Source organism: Harpegnathos saltator, unplaced genomic scaffold (genome assembly GCF_003227715.2).
Source record: "Harpegnathos saltator strain DR-91 unplaced genomic scaffold, Hsal_v8.6 scaffold402, whole genome shotgun sequence".
Taxonomy (NCBI): domain Eukaryota; kingdom Metazoa; phylum Arthropoda; class Insecta; order Hymenoptera; family Formicidae; genus Harpegnathos; species Harpegnathos saltator.
This window is the reverse complement of record NW_020230209.1, coordinates 292,515-311,364: the sequence shown is the minus strand read 5'-3', so window position 1 is coordinate 311,364 and position 18,850 is coordinate 292,515. Positions and strand designations below refer to the sequence as shown.

The window sequence follows — 18,850 nt, the reverse complement described above, 5'->3', positions numbered from 1 at the left end:
ATTTCCCCCACCATGCACGCACGCATAGCCGGCGCAGTCTATCCGTGTGAACTACGCGCTTGGCAATCGTCGGCGCGCCGAGCGACAGAGAGATAGCATTCCCTCCTTCTCGCTCTCGTGTTCACTCAGCGACACGAGCGAAAATATCTTTCCCTCTTTCTTGCTTTCGTTCTCGCTCAGCGACGCGAGAGCGAGGCTAATTCTTTCTGGGCTATAATCTGATAAGGGCTACTGCCAAACTTGGGGTCACTGATTTTGACGAGCTTTAGCAGAAATATAGTACAGGTTCAGCAAAAGCTACTGTTAACCGGAGACGATGTAACACTCAAGCATTTGGGAGAAATTACAAGTTGAAATTTCGAGATTTTAACTGTGCGCTGTTACCTTAATATTGGGTTGGCAACTAAGTGATTGCGGATTTTAAATGAGAATGAATATTCAAAATTTTAAATTTGCTTTTTAAAATTTTTTTCAATGCATGTATGCGCTACATTGAGTGCTTCTCTGCAATATCACGTGTTGTGCTATGACGATCTGAATCGATAATGACCTTGATATGGGTCTCATCGACTTCAACTGGACGGCCAGATCGTTGAGCATTTTTCAATGAAAAATCACCAGAACGAAATCTGGCAAACCAATTTTGACACTGCTTTTCTTTCAAGGCTTCATTCCCATATACGGCACATAACTTCTTGTGTGCTTGCGATGCGTTCTTGCCTTTTCGGAAATAATACAATAAAATATGTCTGAAGTGCACGTCTTGCTCTTCCATTTTTAAATTGGGATAAAAAAAAACTAAAGAACTAATCGATATAATTTTTGTACTAAATGAAAGGTAGAAACAATAAGAAAAGGTCCAAACAATAAGACAAAAATATAGGTTAGGTACTTTGAACACGTTAACGAAACAAAAGAAAGTGTAAAATCCATCTGTCGACAAAATCCGCAATCACTTAGTTGCCAACCCAATAGTATTACTAAAAAAGAATATGTAAGCCCACATTACTGCTCGATGGAAACTGAGATGGTCGTGGTTTCTTCCATTAGGAGAAAATGATAAACAAATGTCGAATAAGTCACTTATAAAATGGAATTATTTGATATTGGTTTATATTTCCTAATAAAGAATGAGAGGATGTAAGGAAAGGAAGAAGCAAACATAAAGGGAATAATAATATCGTGCAAGCGTTAAACAAAGTATACAAACAAAGAAGAAAATGCGATATTAAAATACACAAAAACAATTACAGCTACAGTATTACATTCACAGTTGCAATAATGCATGCATTTGCACAATATTTCTATGAAAAGTCTTTCACACAATGAAAAGCGAGATTTAACGCATAAATTTGCCTTTCTCAGTAAACATCAAGTATCAGTTACGTATTATCTATTTTAGAATGTCACACATTCAATCATGTAAATACATGATATACTACCCAGTAAGGAAAATGCTAGCAGAATGCGTGCAGATTGACGCCAATTTCGATCAGATCTCTACATCAAAACCATAGCCATTTGTGTCCTCATTAGGCTTGTGTTTTGTCGACAGGACCTGTGTGACAGGCCGTGCTGTCAAACTACGCGTAGAGTCTGCGCGCAGAGTTTGCTCGGTTTCTGCCGCCAATCTGCCATCAAATTACTGCAAGTCTTGCGCGATTTTTGCTACAAATCTGCCGTCAAATATCCGACAGCAGGATCTGGCGCATATTTGATCGCAGATTGGCGGCATAATTTGATATAACAAATTCTGCGTTAAATTTGTTGCCTATTTGCCATCAAATTATGATAGCAGGCTTTGTTCGAAATCTGCTCGCGTAGGTTTGGCTATCTGAGTATGTAACACATGGTATTAGGTAGCATTTACATGCTTGAGAGTTCATTCTAACAGAGAGCACGTTCTAACATAGATGGTATGTAAATGATACTTGTTGTTTATTGGGTTAACTCGCACATATGGAATATGTAAATAATAACAAAACCCAAAACCATATATAGAATGGGAGAACGAAATCTTCACAGACAAACTTTGGTAAATATTAGGTGCGCAACTAAGTTCTCGCTGTTTTTTTGATGAAAATGCAACTTTATTGTGAAGAAATGGTTACAAATGAATCATTCAAAATATTGCCCATCGCTAGCGACAACTTTTTCCCATCTTTCTGGCAGAGCTCGAATACCATCACGGTAGAAGTGTTCGTCTTTTGAGGCTATCCACGAATCAAGCCATTTTGAGATGTCTTCATATGAGCGGAACTGCTGATTAGCCAGACCATGTGCCATCGAACGGAACAAATAATAATCGGACGGCGCAATATCTGGGGAATATGGCGGGTGGGGTAGGACTTCCCATTTGAGCGTTTCTAAGTAGGTTTTAACGGGTTTGGCATCATGAGGCTGAGCGTTGTCATGCTGTAGAATCACTTTTTCGTGCCTCTGCTCGTATTGTGGCCGCTTTTCGTGCAGTGCTCGGCTCAATCGTATCAATTGAGTTCGATACCGTTCCCCAGTGATGGTTTCGTTCGGTTTCAACAGCTCATAATAAATAACACCGCCCTGGTCCCACCAAATACACAGCAAAACCTTCGCAGCGTGAATATTCGGCCGAGCCGACGACGTAGAAGCATGACCGGGCAGTCCCCATGATTTTGTTCTCTTTGGGTTGCTGTAATGAATCCATTTTTCATCACCCGTAACGATGCGATGAAGAAAACCCTTCCTTTTTTGCCGCTGGAGCAGTTATTCACAGGCGAAAAAACGACGCTCAACGTCTCTTGGCTTCAAATCATAAGGAACCCAAGTTCCTTGTTTTTGACCCCGGGGCTTATTTCTATTATTTGCACCGGATAAGGAGGGGCAACGGTGGAGGCCGGCATACATGGACAGCAGGTCTTAAAAGGATAGCAACCTTTGACTTTGAGAGACTGTCAGCTTGTACCACCAGGTACAAGTAACAATGCCTCTCTGTAGTCGCCGTGCGCTCGGGATAGCACTAGAGATGTCGCTTCCGAACGACATCTCTTAATGTTATCTGGGGAGGGGAGAGTGTCGTGAGCGTGGAGCGTCAGATAGCTCAGTGGTCTAGAGCAGTCGCCCGGCAAGCGAAAGACCCGGGTTCGATTCCCGGTCTAGCGACTACCGCGCTCTCGATATTTTTCTCTCCTCGGAACGAAAAATGAGATGCAGGTCCCGAACGCACGGCGTCCCGTCGCCACCTAGTACGCCCTCCTTCTTTCATGGTTCCCAAGTTCCTTGTTTTTGATTCCCAACGCATACAATCGCTTGGAAATGGCTTGGCGGGTAACTCCTAATGCTGAAGCAAGCTCTTTTTGCGTTTGGCACGGATCCTCATCGAGCAATGCCTCCAATTCAGCGTCTTCGAAGGTTTTTGGCCTTCCTTCACGCGAACGGTCGTCAACATCGAAATCACCGTCTTTGAAGCGACGGAACCAATCACGACACGTTGTTTCACTTAGAGCAGCATCTCCGTAAACTTTTTGGAGTTCTCGATGCGCTTCAGCCGCCGTTTTCTTCGAATGAAAGAAGAAAAGCAACACTTCCAGCAAATGACGATTATTTGGCACAAAATAAGACATTTTCACACAACCAAAAGTATATGACGCAAAAACAAAATCACTAATGTGTCAAAGCGGTTTGTTTACCATATGTCTAAGCTTGGTTCATGACGTTTGGTTATGTCACAATCGACCAGCACTTACTACTGGAGCCATCTCTTGAAAAACAGCGGGAACTTAGTTGCGCACCTAATATATATCAGGATATTTTAAAGGATTTGTCCAGAGTCCAAACGACCTTGTTCTGCGTCATTTATTTCTAGTTCAGTCTTCTAGAGCAACCTCATGCAAAACAGTAATCACGTTTTAACACAGAATGCATCCTATACTCGAAAGTATTTCACATATGAACAACTAATATCATTTACATACCATCTTGACTCTGTTACAATACTTTTTTATATTTCATTCTACATCTTTGTATAACTTAAAATTATTCTTCAAATATTATTAAACAATTCCCAATAACAATCAAATCTATGAATCTGTCCGCCTCCGCAAAACAATTAATGAAATATATTTCATTTTCTCGGTGCGGAATATTATTAAAATTATTATTATAAATAATATTATTATTAATAATAAAATAATGTTATTCATAATAATTTCGGTGCGTTGAATAGGAAAACTTATCAGTATTATCATAGTCGCGCCCGCGACTCATAAGAGCTGCTCCCAAACCTGCGGTTACTGATTTTGACGAGCTTTGGCAGAAATGTAGTATAGGTCTAGCAAAAGTTACTGTTAACCGGAGACGATGCAACATTCAACCATTTGGGAGAAATTACAAATTGAAATTTCGCAATTTTAGGTATGTTATTCTAACATTTGCAGAGTTATTTCCAAATGACGGCGTAGGGCAGCAGACTGTGCGCGGTGATGGTACTCTCCAGGCTGCGTGTTCCCGTCTAGCTGTTTTGTTATTTTTTTTAAATTTATGTTTCTTTTACTCTTACAAATAAAAATATATATATTACAGAAGAATAGGAACATAAATTCATTATACAAATAACTTTTTCTATGTTTTATAAAGGAGAATTCTCGCATTATAATTTTTATATATTATATTTTCATATATTATGTTATATACTTCAATATCTATATATTACGTGTCTTTATATAATATTACATATATACAGGGTGAAGAAAAAACTTCGGGACCTCTGAAAATTTCGAAAAATATACACTTTATAAAAAAATGTTTCCGACAAAAGTTATAGCGTTGAAAACTGGGGACGAAAAATTGGTTCATTACGATAACCCTAAGCGCAGAAAATCATGGGCATATCCCGGCCATGCTTCCACGTCGACGACCAAACTGAATATTCACGGCTCCAAGGTCATGCTCTGTATTTGGTGAGACCAGCTCGGCGTAGTGTATCATGAGCTGTTAAAACCGACTGAAACAATCACAGGCGATCGTTATCGAACGCAATTAATGCGTTTGAGCCGAGCCGTTTGTCTTTCAATGCCATTGAAAGACAAACGGCCGCAATACAACGAGAGACACGATAAAGTGATTTTGCAGCATGACAATGCTCGACCCCATGTTGCGAAAGTGGTCAAGACATACTTGGAAACGTTGAAATAGGAAGTTGTACCCACCCGCCGTATTCTTCAGATGTTGCTCCCTCTGACTATCACTTGTTTCGATCAATGGCACATGGCCTGGTTGACTAGCACTTCCGGTCTTATGAAGAAGCAAGAAATTGGATCGATTCGTGGATAGCTTCAAAAGATGACTAGTTTTTTCAACGGGATTCGTACCTGCCTGAAAGATGGGAGAAAGTAGTGGTCAGCGATGGACAATACTTTGATCATAAATGTATAATCAGTTTTTTACAATAAAGCCTCGAATTTCGGAAAAAACGGAAGCAAAGTTGTACACCTAATAGCTTCCTTATTACTCTTCTCACCTCCTTCCTTTCTATTCCCCTCTCCTCTCCCCTTTCCTCATTTCTTCCCCTCCCTCTGATCACCATCCATTCCACTCCCCCTAATAACCTCCTAAAGTGTCTATCCCATTCCTCCATTTCTACTATGTTTTACCATTCCACTATGTTTTACCTTGTGAATAAAATAAATATTATGTAAATTCTTTTTTCTCAAAAGCACCGACCGAATGTGCGTCACAAATCGGTCTGTTATTGCAAAGCCTTACCAGGAATTATAAATGGTTCTGTTTTTTGCTGCGGCTTGATAATGGTAAACAGCATGATTTTATCGAAGCAAGTCGGTCTTTGAATAATTATCTGTATTATAAAAAATTGACTCACTAATACGTTCTTCACACACACACTAGTTCCTTTTATGTCATTATTGCTATTATTATAATTGTTCTGCAATTACAATAAAAAAGATGATAATGATACGTTACCGAGATAGATAATATCTCAGGGGCTACAACTGATAACTAGTTCAACTATATGAGAGTAACACTACAAATTATACCCAGGTTGACAATTGCACCTAGTTGACGCTCCATTGTTTGACGGTAATACCGAATATAATATACGAAATAAACATCACACCTAACTATTTAATAGTAACACCTGCAATAACACTAAAATTGATGGTGAACCCTCAAGTGACATTAAGGTTGACGGTCAACATATCAACATTCGGTATATTTTTCATAAGGATACATTTAATGATACTACCAGAGCAGAGAGAAGCCTGAGAGCGGGCATGGCTGCATTTACAGCGTTATGGAAAAGTTGGCTGATTCGAAGCGCTAACTGGGTCCATTTTTCATGGACATGAACTACTAAGCCAATGTCCACGATTTGTCGGTATTATTCCGTGCTATGTCGATAATTATTTGATTCTGTTTTGTGCTATGTTCACGAGCGAGCTAGATTAGTTAGATGAAAACGAAGAATCGGTCTTCGTCTCACCACCAGCGAATAGACAATCGCGACGAAGCGAACCAGCAGCGATGTTATCGTAAGGCAGACGTCGCCGTCCCCCCTTTCACTCGCTTGTTTTCCTTTCCACATTGTTTTATATTCATAATTCGGGAAGAAAATAATTTCGAGAGTTCGGACGATTTCTAGCAATGACGCGACAGAGATAATGCGCGGCCACATTAATTTGTCATGACTTTTATATTACTTATAATTACATAAACGCCCATATATGCAAATTATAGATAATTATTGCACGTATGTTTTAATATTGTACAATATGGCATATAATAACAACAACTTCATTTTTTGCAGTAATTTTTTTAAGATCTTCGTTGAGCTCGTGAATTAATTTTTTCTTCATCAATCAGTTTTCTGCAAAAATTACGATTTTTTAAATAAAATATAAAATGTTTCTCTTCTCTTCTCTCCCAAGAGTTAATTAAAAAATATGTACTCCACAGAGTCAACTAACAAATGTGTAGTCAGAAGAGTCAATTTAAAAGTGTACTCCGAAAAGTCAATTTAATAGCGTATTCCGAAGAGTCAATTTGAAAGCGTACTCTGAAAAATCAAATTAATATTGTAATCCGAAAAGTCAATTTATAATAGAATATTTACTTCGATGATTCAGCTAATGCAAAAATATTTATTATTATATTCAGAGAATAATATTTAATTTATTATTTATACTTATCTTACTTATGCTTACCCTACATATGATTCATTGAATGAAAAATTTAATTTGTTGACTGATTCAGATTCAGATTTGTTAAAATATCTCTTATGCGCAACTCTTGAACAGGTAGGTAGTAAAATAATTTTTTTTCTCTACGAATTTTATAAACCTTTCACGAACATAAAAATTGAAAGATTCTCAGAGGACAAATAACTTTTCTTGAACATTTAAACCAAAGGAAAATCTTTTCCCATTAATAAAGTATGAATAATTAATATCTCACACGAGAGGAATCTTTATCCTCGAAATAACCGCGTGATTTTGCTTTTAGAAAAGTATAATATTGATGTAATAGTAACAAATGCTACGCAATAACGGTGCAAATCTTAAACGTTTTTGAGAAATGCAGTTCGAAGTTTAGTCTTTTCTGTTAATGTCGTTATAGCAGAAGAATTACCAATTTGCTTCAGTAGCGCAGTGGATCAGGCTTTGTGATATGAGCATAGAGGTTGTTCAAGTGTGTTATTTTTACTATAACAGGGAGAACTATGTAGAATGTATAATAATACGCAGACAAATTCTTTACATAATCATACTTATTTCTTTTAGCATGAATAAAAATGATCAATGCTAACGTGATAAGTGTATATCGCAATTGTACGTGTACGCAATTGTACACATACACACACACATACACACGTATACCAAAATCAATGTCAAAACCGAACAATTCGTGAAAATTTTTTATTGATCGCAATTGTGCGCAAAGACGAAAGAGAAGTACGCGGGTCTCCGCGGGTATCTCGTCATATTAATCGTCTATGAGCTGATAAACAATTGATCTCCGGTATTTACAAGTTACGCTTGTCCGCAGCTTGTTCGGTTTTGACATCATTGGTATCAGTGATGCGAATTTGGTGACGGGCTTGCACGAGGATTCTCCTCCCCCCCCATATACGCACACAGTCAGCTCGGTCAATCCGTGTGAGCCACGCGATCGGCAATGCGACGCGCCGAGCGAGCGAGAGAGAGAGAGAATATCATTCCCTCCTTGTCGCTCTCGTTCTCGCTCAGCGAGCCTAATTCTTGGGAGAGAAGAAAAGAGAAACATTTTATATTTTATTTAAAAAATCGTACTTTTTGCAGAAAACTGATTAATGAAGAAAAAAATTAATTCACGACCTCAACGAAGATCTTAAAAAAATTACTGCAAGAAATGAAGTTGTTGTTATTATATGCCATATTGTACAATATTAAAACATACGTGCAATAATTATCTATAATTTGCATATATGGGCGTTTATGTAATTATAAGTAATATAAAAGTCATGACAAATTAATGTGGCCGCGCGTTATCTCTGTCGCGTCATTGCTAGAAACTCGTCCGAACTCTCGAAATTATTTTCTTCCCGAATTATGAATATAAAACAATGTGGAAAGGAAAACAAGGGAGTGAAAGGGGGGACGGCGACGTCTGCCTTACGATAACATCGCTGCTGGTTCGCTTCGTCGCGATTGTCTATTCGCTGGTGGTGAGACGAAGACCGATTCTTCGTTTTCATCTAACTAATCTAGCTCGCTCGTGAACATAGCACAAAACAGAATCAAATAATTATCGACATAGCACGGAATAATACCGACAAATCGTGGACATTGGCTTAGTAGTTCATGTCCATGAAAAATGGACCCAGTTAGCGCTTCGAATCAGCCAACTTTTCCATAACGCTGTAAATGCAGCCATGCCCGCTCTCAGGCTTCTCTCTGCTCTGGTAGTATCATTAAATGTATCCTTATGAAAAATATACCGAATGTTGATATGTTGACCGTCAACCTTAATGTCACTTGAGGGTTCACCATCAATTTTAGTGTTATTGCAGGTGTTACTATTAAATAGTTAGGTGTGATGTTTATTTCGTATATTATATTCGGTATTACCGTCAAACAATGGAGCGTCAACTAGGTGCAATTGTCAACCTGGGTATAATTTGTAGTGTTACTCTCATATAGTTGAACTAGTTATCAGTTGTAGCCCCTGAGATATTATCTATCTCGGTAACGTATCATTATCATCTTTTTTATTGTAATTGCAGAACAATTATAATAATAGCAATAATGACATAAAAGGAACTAGTGTGTGTGTGAAGAACGTATTAGTGAGTCAATTTTTTATAATACAGATAATTATTCAAAGACCGACTTGCTTCGATAAAATCATGCTGTTTACCATTATCAAGCCGCAGCAAAAAACAGAACCATTTATAATTCCTGGTAAGGCTTTGCAATAACAGACCGATTTGTGACGCACATTCGGTCGGTGCTTTTGAGAAAAAAGAATTTACATAATATTTATTTTATTCACAAGGTAAAACATAGTGGAATGGTAAAACATAGTAGAAATGGAGGAATGGGATAGACACTTTAGGAGGTTATTAGGGGGAGTGGAATGGATGGTGATCAGAGGGAGGGGAAGAAATGAGGAAAGGGGAGAGGAGAGGGGAATAGAAAGGAAGGAGGTGAGAAGAGTAATAAGGAAGCTATTAGGTGTACAACTTTGCTTCCGTTTTTTCCGAAATTCGAGGCTTTATTGTAAAAAACTGATTATACATTTATGATCAAAGTATTGTCCATCGCTGACCACTACTTTCTCCCATCTTTCAGGCAGGTACGAATCCCGTTGAAAAAACTAGTCATCTTTTGAAGCTATCCACGAATCGATCCAATTTCTTGCTTCTTCATAAGACCGGAAGTGCTAGTCAACCAGGCCATGTGCCATTGATCGAAACAAGTGATAGTCAGAGGGAGCAACATCTGAAGAATACGGCGGGTGGGTACAACTTCCTATTTCAACGTTTCCAAGTATGTCTTGACCACTTTCGCAACATGGGGTCGAGCATTGTCATGCTGCAAAATCACTTTATCGTGTCTCTCGTTGTATTGCGGCCGTTTGTCTTTCAATGGCATTGAAAGACAAACGGCTCGGCTCAAACGCATTAATTGCGTTCGATAACGATCGCCTGTGATTGTTTCAGTCGGTTTTAACAGCTCATGATACACTACGCCGAGCTGGTCTCACCAAATACAGAGCATGACCTTGGAGCCGTGAATATTCAGTTTGGTCGTCGACGTGGAAGCATGGCCGGGATATGCCCATGATTTTCTGCGCTTAGGGTTATCGTAATGAACCAATTTTTCGTCCCCAGTCACAATGCGATGCAGAAATCCCTTCCGTCTTTGCCTTTCAAACAACTGTTCACAAGCAAACAAACGCCGTTCAACATATCTCGGTTTCAACTCGTACGGCACCCAATTTCCTTGCTTCTGAATCATTCCCATGTCTTTGAGGCGTTTTGAAATTGCTTGTTGAGTCACTCCCAATGATCGTGCCAATTCTTCTTGACTTTGACACGAGTCTTCATTAAGTAATGCCTCCAATTCTACATCTTCGAAAACCTTCTCTTTTCCACCGCTATGTCGGTCTTCGACGTGAAAATCACCGTTCTTGAAGCGTTGAAATCACTCATGACACATTCTTTCACTAATAGCGGCCTCACCATAAGTATCTAAGAGCATTCGATGAGCCTCAGCCGCAGATTTCTTCATATTGAAGCAGAAAATTAAAACCTCCCGCAAATGACGAGAATTTGGCTCGTAAACTGACATTTTCAATCGAGAATAATTTTATGATGCAGACACAAATCGATTAATGTTTCTATGGGGTTATGTTGACAGATGCCCAAGTTTATTGCATGATGTCTATGATCTAACACATCGATCAATAAGTCCCGGGACTAATTACTAAAACAACATATTTTTGCCAAAATTCTTCTTTATTCATCAACATAGTCTCCTTCAAGAGCGATACATTCATTCCAACGCTTTCCTAACTTTTCTATGCCAGCCGTGTAGAACGATCTTTGGTTTTAAAATAGGCGTTAGTTTCAGCAATCACTTCTTCATTGGAGCCAAATCTCTTTCCCTGGAGCATCTTTTTTTGAGGTCTGCGAACAGCCAATAATCGCTGGGGGCCAAATCTGGAGAATACGATGAGTGCGGAAGCAATTCGAAGTTCAACTCATGCAATTTGGCCACCGTTACCATCGATTTGTGACACGGTGTAGCGTCACGAATGTCATGAAAGTTTGACACGTAACTTCTAAAGGTTGGTACTAACTGAGAATGATATGGATTTGTTATTAGAGGCGCCATTTGTTGGTTAGTCCCGGGACTTATTGATCGATGTGTTATTTATTTCGACCACTACTTACCACTAAAGCCATCTGTAGGAAAACGGCGGAAGCAAAGTTGTACACCTAATATACAGGGTGAAGGAAAAACCCCGGGACCCCTGAAAATTTCGAAAAATATACACTTTATAAAAAAATGTTTCAGACAAAAGTTATAGCGTTGGAAAAGATCTATTTACCGATCTTAACAATTTGACCTTGGATGGCATCATCAAGGTCAGGACAAGGTCACCTCGGATTTTTTAAATAGAACTCTCAACTTTTTATTGCATATTCATATAGCCCTTCTTCAGACCTTTTCAAAGCACTATGGTTTTATCTAATTTGAGTAAGCTGTTCCGAAGTTATCGAGTTTTTTAAAGTAAGATATCTAGCCAACTAAGGCAAGATCGGAGGATGATCCGGCCAACTAAGGCAAGGTCGGAGTGATCGAGCCAACTAAGACAAGATCGGAGGATGATCCAGTCAACTCGTCAAAATAATTGCGCGACTAATTTCCAGGCGTTGGCTCCTATTGGCTTGTCTTAATTTCGTTGATTGATTTATTTCAGTTATTTATTTATTTGAACTATTCTGCTGTTCGACGTTTATTTCTCCCATTTACTCATTTAATACTCATTACAGTTTAGTGAATCGCAAACTCGACTGAAATTCCTCTATTTTTTTGAAAATTATTAAGAAACAGTTTGAAGCTAGTTGTAAGCTGACTTAATTGCACTTCATTCCGTGCTCATTATTATTCTTCAGCACTGTCTTTAGAATAACTTTGAATTGATCCAAATATTAATTTAGTCGATTAGACTAAATCTTACCACTTCTGCTTGTCAATATGGCAAGTCTTTCAGAACGAGAACGCATATCTCTTTTGATGATGAGAGGATGGGATGATCGACTAAGGTCGTACAAGGATGTGAGGCGGCTTTTTAATGAAACTTTTCGTAATCAGGGTAATGACATTTCAAAATCTACCGTTCAAAGAACGATAATGCGTTTTCAGGAAACTGGAAGTGTGAAAAATCGTGCAATACCAGGTAAGCCAGTATCAGCAACAAGTGTAGAAAAATCATTAGATGTTCTACAATCCTTTATCGAAAATCCGCATGATTCGACCCGCAAAGTAGGACACGTCACAAATCGGTCTGTTATTGCAAAGCCTTACCAGGAATTATAAATGGTTCTGTTTTTTGCTGCGGCTTGATAATGGTAAACAGCATGATTTTATCGAAGCAAGTCGGTCTTTGAATAATTATCTGTATTATAAAAAATTGACTCACTAATACGTTCTTCACACACACACTAGTTCCTTTTATGTCATTATTGCTATTATTATAATTGTTCTGCAATTACAATAAAAAAGATGATAATGATACGTTACCGAGATAGATAATATCTCAGGGGCTACAACTGATAACTAGTTCAACTATATGAGAGTAACACTACAAATTATACCCAGGTTGACAATTGCACCTAGTTGACGCTCCATTGTTTGACGGTAATACCGAATATAATATACGAAATAAACATCACACCTAACTATTTAATAGTAACACCTGCATTAACACTAAAATTGATGGTGAACCCTCAAGTGACATTAAGGTTGACGGTCAACATATCAACATTCGGTATATTTTTCATAAGGATACATTTAATGATACTACCAGAGCAGAGAGAAGCCTGAGAGCGGGCATGGCTGCATTTACAGCGTTATAGAAAAGTTGGCTGATTCGAAGCGCTAACTGGGTCCATTTTTCATGGACATGAACTATTAAGCCAACGTCCACGATTTGTCGGTATTATTCCGTGCTATGTCGATAATTATTTGATTCTGTTTTGTGCTATGTTCACGAGCGAGCTAGATTAGTTAGATGAAAACGAAGAATCGGTCTTCGTCTCACCACCAGCGAATAGACAATCGCGACGAAGCGACCAGCAGCGATGTTATCTTAAGGCAGACGTCGCCGTCCCCTCTTTCACTCGCTTGTTTTCCTTTCCACATTGTTTTATATTCATAATTCGGGAAGAAAATAATTTCGAGAGTTCGGACGATTTCTAGCAATGATGCGACAGAGATAACGCGCAGCCACATTAATTTGTCATGACTTTTATATTACTTATAATTACATAAACGCCCATATATGCAAATTATAGATAATTATTGCGCGTATGTTTTAATATTGTACAATATGGCATATAATAACAACAACTTCATTTCTTGCAGTAATTTTTTTTAAGATCTTCGTTGAGCTCGTGAATTAATTTTTTTCTTCATCAATCAGTTTTCTGCAAAAATTACGATTTTTTAAATAAAATATAAAATGTTTCTCTTTTCTTCTCTCCCAAGAATTAGGCTCGCTGAGCGAGAACGAGAGCGACAAGGAGGGAATGATATTCTCTCTCTCTCTCGCTCGCTCGGCGCGTCGCATTGCCGATCGCGTGGCTCACACGGATTGACCGAGCTGACTGTGTGCGTATATGGGGGGGGAGGAGAATCCTCGTGCAAGCCCGTCACCAAATTCGCATCACTGATACCAATGATGTCAAAACCGAACAAGCTGCGGACAAGCGTAACTTGTAAATACCGGAGATCAATTGTTTATCAGCTCATAGACAATTAATATGACGAGATACCCGCGGAGACCCATGTACTTCTCTTTCGTCTTTGCGCACAATTGCTATCAATAAAAAATTTTCACGAATTGTTCGGTTTTGACATTGATTTTGGTATACGTGTGTATGTGTGTGTGTATGTGTACAATTGCGTACACGTAGAACTGCGATATATACTTATCATTATACACGTTAGCATTGATCATTTTTATTCATGCTAAAAGAAATAAGTATGACTATGTAAAGAATTTGTCTGCGTATTATTATACATTCTACATAGTTCTCCCTGTGATAGTAAAAATAACACACTTGAACAACCTCTACGCTCATATCACAAAGCCTGATCCACTGCGCTACTGAAGCAAATGGGTAATTCTTCTGCTATAACGACATTAACAGAAAAGACTAAACTTCGAACTGCATTTCTCAAAAAAGTTTAAGATTTGCACCGTTATTGGGTAGCATTTGTTACTATTACATCAATATTATACTTTTCTAAAAGCAAAATGCACGGTGATTTCCAGGATGAAGATTCCTCTTGTGTGAGATATTAATTATTCATTCTTTATTAATGGGAAAATATTTTCCTTTAATTTAAATGTTCTCAAATCTCTTATTACACTCGAAATTTGCGGCTATGTAAGAAATCCAGGTATTTACCATTATGAAAATGCATATACAAAAAATAAGAGTAAAAACATACGTTTTTGCAAACATACGCATGATATAGTAAAACTGCGTGTCTCGAGATCTGATATTTCTGTTCCGATTCACTTTAATTTGTATTCAACTTTACCTATTTATAGAAGTTCTTTTTTTTCTTAATAAATGGTTCTTAGTAAGTAGCTAATAAGTAGTAGCGAAGTCAGCATTTGTTAAGTAAAAATTGCTTCTCTAATTATATGTAGAAACAACTTTTTATGATAATGCGATGTTTTATATTAATGCATACTGTTGCAGATACCTGAAACTTTTCTAACTTGTTTGTTATCAGTCACTACATGCGCACTGACAAGAGCACTGGAAGTGAACATTTTTGTGTTTTCTATTTTGCGGAGACATACGACAGTTTATCGGATTGTCCAGAAAGTTAGTACTGATTTTTCCGTAAGTCACGCACCAAACCGGGAATTTTATACATAAATTAATTTTTATATTTTTCTCATGTGTGCATATGTATATCGTATTCATTATCGTCTGTCATACAGTCATCATTAGTTCCAACTGTCAAGGGTTCTTCAAATTATATACTGCGATTTTGCTGAAAAAGGTAAATGTTTGCATTAAAATGTCCTAGATATATTTCACCAATTTACCTCATCGATCGAAACATTAAGATGTTTGCACAAAAATAATTATTATTTATTCTGATGCATATAGCCATCATATATGACTCCTTATTGTAAATAAAATTATTATATATTTGATTTTCTATTTGATACTTCAAACGTAACATTAGAAATAATAGTTTGAAAACTCAACAAAATTATATTTACTTCATTTATTGGCTTCTATCTTTTTCTATCTCATAACTTTGTCCTAAGCTATTTCAAGAAATACAAATACTTTAAATATTCAGATAATATTTCACGTTTGTCTCTGACATGATAAGTCGAAATGTGCGCAGAAATCAAAATAATATGATTATATTCCGAAATAGTGTTAATAACACTGACAGTACTACTACTAACAAGTAACACTACCCAACTGATACTCACCGATTTGAACGAAACTTAATATACTTATTAAACACCGAAAAATATTAAATACGTGTTTTTTTGTTTCGGTTAAATACGCTTTTTAGGGGTAAAAAGCACCCCTCAACCCCTGGAGGTGGAAACAGTTATGGCTAATTATTTCTGAAACGATACATTTTCTGAAAAAAGTGCTTAGGACCAAAGTTGTAGAGTTCAAAGTGATGCACTTGATGGCGACTTAGAAGTCGACCTTGAGGTCGATTTTCAAGGTCATTTGAAAATCATTTCATGTTTTTCAAAGGGAGAAGTTTACTTTTCATCCCGAGAATCGATAGAGCGTAAAATTTTATATTCAGAACGTTGGTGGTTTGTAAATAAAACAAGCCTCTGCAATTTAAAATTGTTCATTGATCCAACCAATTAAGGCAAGATCAGTCAATAATTCGATCAATAAAGGAATTGAAAGTTAATTATTCATTCAAATAAGACAAGATGTGATCGAGATCCAGCCAGTAAAGGCAAGATATGGTCGAGATCCAGCCAGAGAAGGCAAGATATGGTCGAGATCCAGCCAGTCAAGGCAAGATTTTATAATTTCTTTTCATAGTCTATGAGTATAAATTCCATGATAATTGGCATTATTCTTTATATTCATGGCAATAATGGGGAACAGCTTTATCTTCTTTCGCAAAAAAATGCTCCATAGACAGAAAGTTAGTACACCACGCACATTTTATTAATGCAATGTTATTGCAGATTTTGCAGACTGTCCCGCAATTCTTTAAACAGAAATCAACAGGCGTTTCACATCTATAGTATCTGGTTTTTCTTCAATATATCCACTTTTCCACCAGGCATATTTAATCATGTTTTGGAATCGGGGTGATGAGAATTGATTGTGGATTAATGATTGATTGAATTTTGAGAATATTATTCCTCAAATGTAGGTTAATATCATAGTTGTATAAGAGAATTAAGTTAAGAAAATTGTTTCAGGAAGTTTTTCCACGGTCTGAATACGTAGACATCCAATGGTTGAGTGAAGCCAGTTGTTCCTGCAGGAATTGTAAGGATTTTTATTTCTTTGACCCTGATTGATCTGAATTGTAAACGTTTGCTGTTCCTAGCAAGCCTATCTCTAATTTAACTTGACTCATATAATTGGAAGATTGTTCCAATAGTTCTGCTTTATTTAAAATATGTGCTTGTGTCACAAATTTATTTATTTTTCTTGAAACAATACCATGTTGTATTTTAAAGTTGTGTATCCATTTTGATGAAGCCGTAAATAATTGAGAAGGTAAATGAACTTCCTCTTTTGCTTTCAAGACCCATCTCTGTAGATCTAAATCGTGAATGGGTAGATTTCGATCAGATGCACTGTTAAATTGTTCTAGAACGTATTGAGAGATATATAACAATTTATCAGTCCTTGATCCACCCTCAGCAACTTGTGCTTCCCATCGATACAATTGTGTTATATTTATAATTTTCATAAATCGGTTTTTAACTGATTCCATATTCCTTCTTTTCTTTTGTCCAGATCGCCAAAATTCAATTTCTACTTATAACTCTCTTCTTATAATCAATGTCTACAATTTCTCTGAATTTTGTATTGTCTTGCACAACTTCCGAAACATCTTCTGAATTGTCTTCAACTAAAACAGCATCAGGAATCACACTAGCATCAGTACAGTTCAAAGTATCATAAATCTCTTTAAATATTAGGAGTACAAATAAGTTTCCGCCGTTTTCTATCAAAAATTAGGAATTTATTGTGAAAGAACGGTACATTACGTTTTATCCAAAGTATTGTCCATCACTAGCCATTACTTTTTCCCATCTTTCTGGCAGCATTCGGATACCACGTCGGAAGAATTCTTCATCTTTTGAGGCTCTCCACGAATCGACCCAATTTTTAGTATCTTCATATGATGTAAAGCGCTGCTTAGACAGGCCATGTGCCATCGACCGGAACAAGTGATAATCGGAAGGGGCAATGTCTGGTGAATGCAGCGGATGGGGTAGGACTTCCCAATTAAGTGTTTCCAAATAGGTTTTGACCGGTTTTGTAACATGTGGCCGAGCATTGTCATGTAGGAGAATAATTTTGTCGTGTTTGGAGTAGTAATGGGCGTGTTTTTCCTAGAGTGCTCGGTTCAATCTCATTAATTGTGTTCGGTAAAGAGCTCTAGTAATGGTTTCGTTCAGTTTGAGCAACTCATAATACACGACACCAAGTTGATCCCACTAAATACACAGCATGAGTTTTTTTTCATGAATATTCGGTTTGGCTGTCGATGTTGAAGCATGGCCAGGTGGTCCCCTGATTTTCTCTTCTTTGGGTTATCGTAGTGGATCCATTTTTCATCACTAGTGACTATACGATGCAAAAAACCCTTTCTTTTATGCCTGGCAAGCAGCATTTCACACGTGTAAAATCGGCGTTCAACGTTTCTCGGCTTCAGTTCATATGGAACCCAATTTCCTTGTTTTTGAATCATTCCCAACGATTTTAAACGATATGAAATTGCTTGTTAAGTCACTTCTAATGTAAGTGCAAGTTCTTTTTGCATTTGGCAAGAATCTTCCTCCAATAATGCTTCCAATTCCGTGTCTTTGTATACTTTCGGCCTTCCACTACGTTCTTTGTCTTCCACGTCAAATTCACCGTCTTTAAACTTTTGAAACCACTCACGACAATTTCTCTCACTTAAAGCAGTCTCACCATATGCTTCTGCAAGCAATCGATGCGTCTCGGATGCAGATTTCTTCAAATTAAAGAAGTAAATCAAAAGTTCCCGCAAATGACGCTTATTCGGCACAAAACTTGACATTTTCGCACGAAAAAAATTATGTAATGTTGATACGGAGTTACTAATACTTCAAGGTTATGTTGTTACTAGATGTCCAAACTTACGATATTACGTTTATATGATAATTTCAACATAACCTTTTGCTGGGGCCATCTTTTGTCAAACGGCGGAAACTTATTTGAACTCCTAATATATCAAAATTGATAGCGTCTTTTATCAAATCTGCAAGTTGAGAAGCGATTGATTTTTCTTCATCTGTTATTCTAGATTCTATATTGTACATTGGGTCCTCGTGAGGCATAATAACTTTAAAATCTTTTTTG

General features: G+C 37.4%; 2 protein-coding genes and 2 long non-coding RNA genes across 4 annotated transcripts in view; 2 read left to right on the top strand and 2 right to left on the bottom strand.

Annotated features, from left to right (window-relative positions):
- Positions 1–4,394: 4,394 nt before the first annotated feature.
- Positions 4,395–5,849, bottom strand: LOC112589103 (uncharacterized). Its single transcript, XM_025301117.1, has 4 exons — positions 5,740–5,849; positions 5,495–5,645; positions 5,152–5,349; positions 4,395–4,490 (listed from the first exon to the last, which is right to left on the bottom strand). Exons 2-4 carry the CDS (start codon positions 5,609–5,611, stop codon positions 4,395–4,397), a joined length of 411 nt encoding a protein of 136 aa, XP_025156902.1. The 5' UTR covers positions 5,612–5,645; positions 5,740–5,849.
- Positions 5,850–8,910: 3,061 nt separating this feature from the next.
- On the top strand, positions 8,911–9,987 carry LOC112589104 (uncharacterized). Its single transcript, XR_003113269.1, has 4 exons — positions 8,911–9,215; positions 9,341–9,431; positions 9,526–9,676; positions 9,822–9,987. It is a non-coding gene; the product is annotated as an uncharacterized LOC112589104 (long non-coding RNA).
- Positions 9,988–12,587: 2,600 nt separating this feature from the next.
- On the bottom strand, positions 12,588–12,955 carry LOC112589105 (uncharacterized). Its single transcript, XR_003113270.1, has 2 exons — positions 12,783–12,955; positions 12,588–12,657 (listed from the first exon to the last, which is right to left on the bottom strand). It is a non-coding gene; the product is annotated as an uncharacterized LOC112589105 (long non-coding RNA).
- Positions 12,956–14,983: 2,028 nt separating this feature from the next.
- Positions 14,984–18,850, top strand: part of LOC112589102 (uncharacterized) — a 29,094-nt gene continuing 25,227 nt past the window's right edge. Inside the window, exons 1-2 of the mRNA XM_025301116.1 lie at positions 14,984–15,103; positions 15,223–15,284. Coding sequence (XP_025156901.1) covers positions 15,016–15,103; positions 15,223–15,284 — 150 coding nt within the window. The 5' untranslated portion in view covers positions 14,984–15,015. The remainder of the gene's footprint in view (positions 15,104–15,222; positions 15,285–18,850) is intronic.